This window comes from Equus caballus, chromosome 6 (assembly GCF_041296265.1).
Source record: "Equus caballus isolate H_3958 breed thoroughbred chromosome 6, TB-T2T, whole genome shotgun sequence".
NCBI lineage: Eukaryota > Metazoa > Chordata > Mammalia > Perissodactyla > Equidae > Equus > Equus caballus.
In genome coordinates, this window is record NC_091689.1 from 85,712,195 (window position 1) to 85,719,034 (window position 6,840).

At 32.2% G+C, this 6,840-nt stretch overlaps 1 protein-coding gene across 1 annotated transcript; it reads right to left on the reverse strand.

The window, feature by feature from the left end:
- Positions 1–665: 665 nt before the first annotated feature.
- OR6C75 (olfactory receptor family 6 subfamily C member 75) lies at positions 666–1,604 on the reverse strand. Its single transcript, XM_001490136.2, has one exon. It carries the CDS (start codon positions 1,602–1,604, stop codon positions 666–668), a length of 939 nt encoding a protein of 312 aa, XP_001490186.2.
- Positions 1,605–6,840: the final 5,236 nt, after the last annotated feature.

Here is a 6,840-nt window from a genome sequence, read left to right on the forward strand (position 1 = left end):
GAAATATTATCGATGGAAAAAAATAAGGTAAATTCTATCCCTTCTATTTCACTGAAATTTTACTACTCTTTCCCAGGAAAACTAATACAAAAATGAAGACAGCATCATTTCAAAGAGCAAAGATAATATTTATGACAGCACATTTAATCTTAAATTTCTATTTAATTTTTTCAGCATCTTTAAAGGACATTTTATTGATAAATTCAAGGAGACATTTTAATAATGCTTTTAATTTTACAACGTTTTCTTAGTGACACAGAAGAATAAATTTTAGAGATATTAATTAAGATACATACTATTCATTTTACATAAAATAAATTTTTTATTTGTATGTGGTTTTACTAAGTTTCTTGTATTATAGCAATCTGTATTTTCTGGTTAAATTCATAATCTACCTTGCTTTTATATGAGAAACAATTTAGATTATGGAATTATATAACATTTAGTTACACAAGCGAGAAATGCACCATTTTCTATATAACTTAAAATAGTTAGAACCTGTTTTATAGGCTAATTTAGGCTCTTTAGCAAAAGAGGCGTTGGTGATGTGTAAATATGTCTAGCTGGAAGAATGAAATGAGGTGTTCCAAGAATTTACGTAGAGAAGCACAGAGAGTTTTTCATTCACGTTTGTTTTCAGGGGCACATTTTTCACGTAATCACATTCATTTATTTGAAGAAAAGATCACTCTCTGGACCAGGGTCTTGAAGGCTTGTTTCACTTGCTGATTTCTTAGTGTGTATATGAAAGGATTCAAGAGAGGAGCCACTGAGGTATTGAGCACAGCTACTCCTTTGCTTAAAGTTACCCTTTCCCTTGCAGAAGGCTTAATGTACATGAAGATGCAGCTACCGTAAGAGAGGGAGACAACTATCATGTGAGAGGAACATGTGGAAAAGGCTTTTTTCCTTTGACTTATGGAAGGAATTCTCAGAATTGTCCGGATGATATATGTGTAGGAGAGAATAACTAGTGTTAAGGTGACCATGAGCGTTACCACAGCTAAAAAAAATGCCATGAGTTCTAGAAAGCGAGTGTTTGTGCAAGAAAGCTGCAGAACTGGAGAAGAGTCACAGATAAAATGGTCAATTATATTGGAGGCACAGAAATCCAACTGCAGCAGCAGGGTTATTGGTGGAAAGATGATCAGGAAGCCTGCAAGCCATGAGCTAAGGACAAGAAGGATACTGACTCTGCTGCTCATTATGGTTGTGTAATGTAGAGGTTTGCAGATGGCCACATAGCGGTCATAGGACATGGCGGCCAGAAGGTAAAATTCTGTCACCCCTAAGAAGATGAAAAAAAATAACTGAGCCACACAACCATTATAGGAAATGGTTCTGTTCCCTGTCACTATAGTGACAAGGAATCTGGGAATGCAGACAGACGTGAATGATATTTCTAGGAATGAGAAGTTTCGAAGGAAGAAATACATCGGAGTCTGCAGATGGGGATCTGAAAGGGTGAGAGTGATAATGATCAGGTTCCCAGTTACACTTAGCACGTAGGTAACAAGCAGAAAGGTGAAAAGTACAACCTGCCATTGTGGGTCATTTGTCAATCCAAGAAGAATAAATTCTGTTATTTCTGTGCAATTTCTCATTATTTTCCTTCTTTATAATGATATTCTTTGTTTTAGCTGTAAAATAGATGAAGAAATAAAAAAGCTATGACACCAGCAAAGAAACTGACACACACAGACACAAATACACATGCACACACACATTTTAAAAATCTCATTGCTGCCTTTTGTTTTTAAAGGAAAATGATTTCTGTAGTATATAGAAACAAAAAACTTTTAAAAACTCTGTTATTTATTATGGCATATATTCATTCATTATTTCTATATTTCCTTAATTGTATTCTTACATATTTAAGTATAAATCTCCACTTTCTGAGTGTTTTGATATATTCCTGAAAACAAGAAAAAAAAGAGATTAAAATCTCTGAGATTAAAACCTTCTCAAATGAAACTATGAAGGTTTACTCCCAGGATACCATACTACTCTTTGAAGATTTTGTTGTTGTTGTTGCTTTCTTCGTATACAACATTTTTCTATTTTGAGTAAGCATTACTTTCTCCTTCCGCATTCAAACTTCTACCATCTGCAGAGAGGACTCAGTTATCCCCCTGGTAGAGTAAAGTGTCCTTGATAACAGTAAACAGAGGTATTTAATGGATGGGAGAGTATCGATCTAAATCCAATGTCTGAACCACAAGACATTCTAGTCTTAATTACTAATTTGTTATAATGGTCTCTTCTAAGATTTAAAATATATTCTCCTTGAATATATTTATTAACTGCCTGCCTATCATAAGTTACTCTCTGATATACAAGCAGTATTTTTACTTAAGTCCTAATTTTATTTTTGTGAACTGCAAGTGTTCTTACTTATTTCCAAAATCATTTAGCACTTCTCCACAATATCACCTATTCTTTTCTTAAGGGATGATAAAAGGGAATAGTTTAAGGTAAATTTTGGGGAGACAAAGCTTATTTCTCTTTTCTTTTTTTTCCAATTTTTGACTTCTAATATAACTCCTGATGTTACTCAAGATTTGTTTAATTGTTTGTTCCTGATTAAAGTTATTTAAACAGGAAAAAAAAGCGGTTTTCCTTAAAAGCTTTAGATGTGCTGGCATCTAAAATAGTTTCTTAAATGTCCAGATAGCCCGCCTAAGTCTTTAATGTCTCATTTGTTTTCTATATTCTTCAGAGGTTTCAGACCTTGCAAAAGAAATACTATTTTCCCAGGATTAGCCAATTAATTTCATATGTAAGTGAACTTACTGAAAATTTTTACTTACAAAATTCCTGGGAGGAATATGTTCCTGCTTTCCGTCATCTATCTAGTCTCTTTGTGATCATACGATCTGCATTTTTTTGTCTTTTGCCTTTACACGACAGATGCTAACCCTCACTATGTATAAAATTCACCTTATGTAAAACTGAGATATAAAGTATATCTTTTTAGTTTTAAAGCACATCAAAAATTGTTTTGAATCTTGTACAAAAATGATTACATGGTGTCCTGATGTTGATTATACTAAAAATAATTATTAAAAGGTATCCAGACCCAAACACAAAAGATCATGTAATTCTATCACTCACCAAATACTTATGTTTTAAAGAACAAAATGCTGCATGAAACTGTTAAATTGCAGTAGTTTAAAATTTTTCTTCAAATTTATATATTTCATATAAATTGTGTAGTTTAATTTTATTTATACATCGTGCTGTGCATAATTGAAGTTACTGTATAAAGCATAACCATACATTATTAAAGCAGAAGATATATTCCTGAAAGAAACTATCAAAGATGTACTTACTTTCATGGTAAATATGATTGGTTTAGTCAAAGTCATTTCCAATGGCTTCTTCATTTAATTAAACAAAGTTCTCTGGGATTTTTCAGAAGCCTTTGCAATCTGTTTCTCCTTTGTCATCTTATATTTGTAACCAAATATCCAAAACATTGATTATGAACAATATTTCCAAGAACTCCCCTACAACGTTTACCAAAAGGGTGTACATTAACCCATTTCTATACATCAGCCAAGATTTCTCTGAGGATCTGAGGTTCCAGGATATCCTACCTATTGCCACATAAGAAGTATTATCTTAGTACTTGAAATGAAACAAGTTATAGGTTAAATTAAGGCTGACGTAATGTCTTTCCAAGCTTGATGGGCAGGGTGATATGATCTTGTGTGCAGAGGTAATGTTATTCAGGCTAGCCCTAGCCATGATTCTTTCTGCTTCATTTACAAGGGACTCATGGGGATTTGTTGATGAATAAACAAATGGCACCATAGAGACAGGTGTTCTCAAGTCACCAAGCTTAAACAATAGTCCAATGTAGTATACGACTTAGAATAAAATATTTAGGTGATAGTGGCTTGAAATCGCAGCAGAAAAATATATAGAACGATTGACATTTTCATAATAATCCATAAATTCACAAGAAGAAAAGAATTAGCAACAGAGTAATAGAGATTAGCTGTTTCTAAATGGCAACAGACTAACTTGTGAACAAGTAGGTTTTTCTTTAATCTTAAGGAAAATATTAAAAATTCATTGTGATGTTTTAGACTGGGGCTCAGGTCTCCATTATTCTACATAAGAGATGTCAGGCTTGTCTTTAATGTTTTACATCTTTCCACTGAATGATGACATGAAAAACCTTTTTATGACTAGAATCAATATCATCAATTAATTCAATAATTACTTTTTGGATTCTTATGATGTATTGGGATAAAGTTTAGGTTCTGAGAATACAGGAATGATAAAGATAGCTCTTTGCATAGTATTCACTTCTTACAGGATAGTGGGAGAATTCTACATTATTTTTGAAGTATCCTTTTATCCTGTCCAATACAAGCAATATTCTCCCTGAAATCATCTTATTTCTCACTGCTTTTATCTGAAAATATATTTATAATATCCAACTTATATTCATTATTTGAGACATATTTAGTTGCCATTTAATTTGAGTTCCATAGACATACAAAAAGTTTAAAGTAAATGGAAACTGGAATATTTAATGAGCTTAAAATGCTAGACACTTTCTGAACAAAGACTTTAAGATTATGTTTACTGTTTCTTTGAGAAGCAAATGAGGTTATTGAAGGCATGTGATTAGGCAGCACGGAGGGCATCCTGGGGAAAGAGACTATGAAAGCACCACAGCTATTGTAAACTCAAAGTTCTATATTATTAATGACCAAAGTCAAGCACTTGCATTATGTGCCATAAACATGCTCATGTTTAATTACAAACATGTTCCAATACTGTTTATATAGGATTTATCTGTAGGCCAAAATACCGTTTAATTTTATACATTATGGAGATAGCGTTGTTAAATAAAGTTACATGGAAAGTTGCTTTTTTGAATATAACCTCGTCTTAACTTGATTATAGCTGCCAAGACTGCATTTCCAAATAAGGTCATATCTACAGATTCCAGATGGGCATGAAGTTTTGAAAGGCTCTCTGTAAACTAGTACCGTACCCAAAACAAATGCTTCTAATAACAATTTAAAAAAATAACATGTCTTTCCATTAAGCATAGCAACTTATGTGCTTTCAAAATTTTTAGCAGATTCTGCTTTTATATCAATATTTTCAACAATGGATTATAGGAACATACATAAAGATAGACAGAATATAAGTAATTAAATCTGTTAAGACTAAATAAAGAAATAAATTAAGAAGTAATTTAATCTTTCAATGCATTCTTTAAAAGCAAATTCATTGAAAATTATCTTAAACCAATGGTACGTCATATCAGTTTACTAATGATAAGGTATATAAAACAGTATTCTACCTTTAGCTTACTTTGAAATTCACACTTGAGACCATATTTCTTCTCTGGTGATTGAAGTGATCCTACTTATCAGTTATCCAGTATGCAAAATAAAAAAAGTTAAATATTTGAATATTTGGTATTTGGTTTAATTTTACAACATTAAGAAATAAAAATAAAACTAATAAAATGGACGTGTAAAACTATAAACAAAAGTGAGCTGAAAAGAATGATGATTAAAATTTATGTATAGTGTATTAATACACTCCATTATTCTTTTTCGTTTTATCTTCTGTAGTAAACAAAGCAACATTCCTTAGCACATCCTAAGGACTCCCCCTCATCAGATATAGTGTCTTATAAAATATTTTCCTATCTTTAGCTTTCTATGGTGACCTCACTGCAGAAATTATTATTGTGTTTTTAAGATGGTGATTTTCTATTTCTTTCATTTCTTCTACATTTGTCAATTGGCATTCTTCTGTAAGAAAGAGTTAACCCTTTTTCCACTTTTAATTAATTATTCAATCATTTGTTTATAACAATATACACTAATCAATACTAATTTTTTCCTTGTGTTATAATTCAATACTACATTCATTATTTTGGTTTTCAAATCCAGCTTTGGCATTTGGCTGCCCTTTAAAGTTGGCTTCTTAGTCCTTTCAACTTGACTTCATCTTTTTTTAAAAAAAAAAATTGAGGTCTTCATAGGGTCTGTCAGGGAACAGAGATGGTAAATGTTTGTAGGCACATGAATCCATGTGCACACACATCTATGTGCATTTATATATCAATATGTCTCTGTACACATGTATACATATGCAGGGAGAGTCGATTCTCATTATTTGAGGTAGTTATGTTCCACAAAGTTGCCACAAACACTGAATTAGCAATATTAAACTCTTGCTCCCAGGGAAATAGAGTGTTAAATTCCTTCAAGCCTCTATCACGGCATTTTCATCAAGCAAAACCATTTGTTATTATATAGGTTCCATATAATTTGTGCTGTACAGGTTAGTTTGCCAATATCCTTATTTTATATATATATGTATATATGTATATAATATATTTTTCCTCAGTCAGCACTTTATTTGGCTATTGGCATGGTGACCTAAACCTCATTCCTGAGGAACCAGATGTTCTTGCCTGCAGATATGCTCTCTGTACCTCTTAACGTATGTCCCATTCTAACTTATCACTATATAAGGTGGTGCTGGAAGATCCCTGGGAATGCTTGGCACCCAGAGATTTCCTACAAACCCCAATTGTTGAATTAGCAGCCATATTTCTCATGAATAACCAAGATTGATGATCACAACTACTTTTGTGTTTATCTCTGGATGATATAATACGTAGTAAGACAATCCAATATCATTGCTTCCCTTCTTTTACTGTAAAATTAGTTTCTTCTCCAGAGTCAATTTGATTTAGCTCATTGTGACATTGAATAAGCAAACTTTCAGAAAGTATAACTGACAGAAGCACTGTGGGAGGCAAAAGCAAATATATATTTAGAATAAGTATCTCTT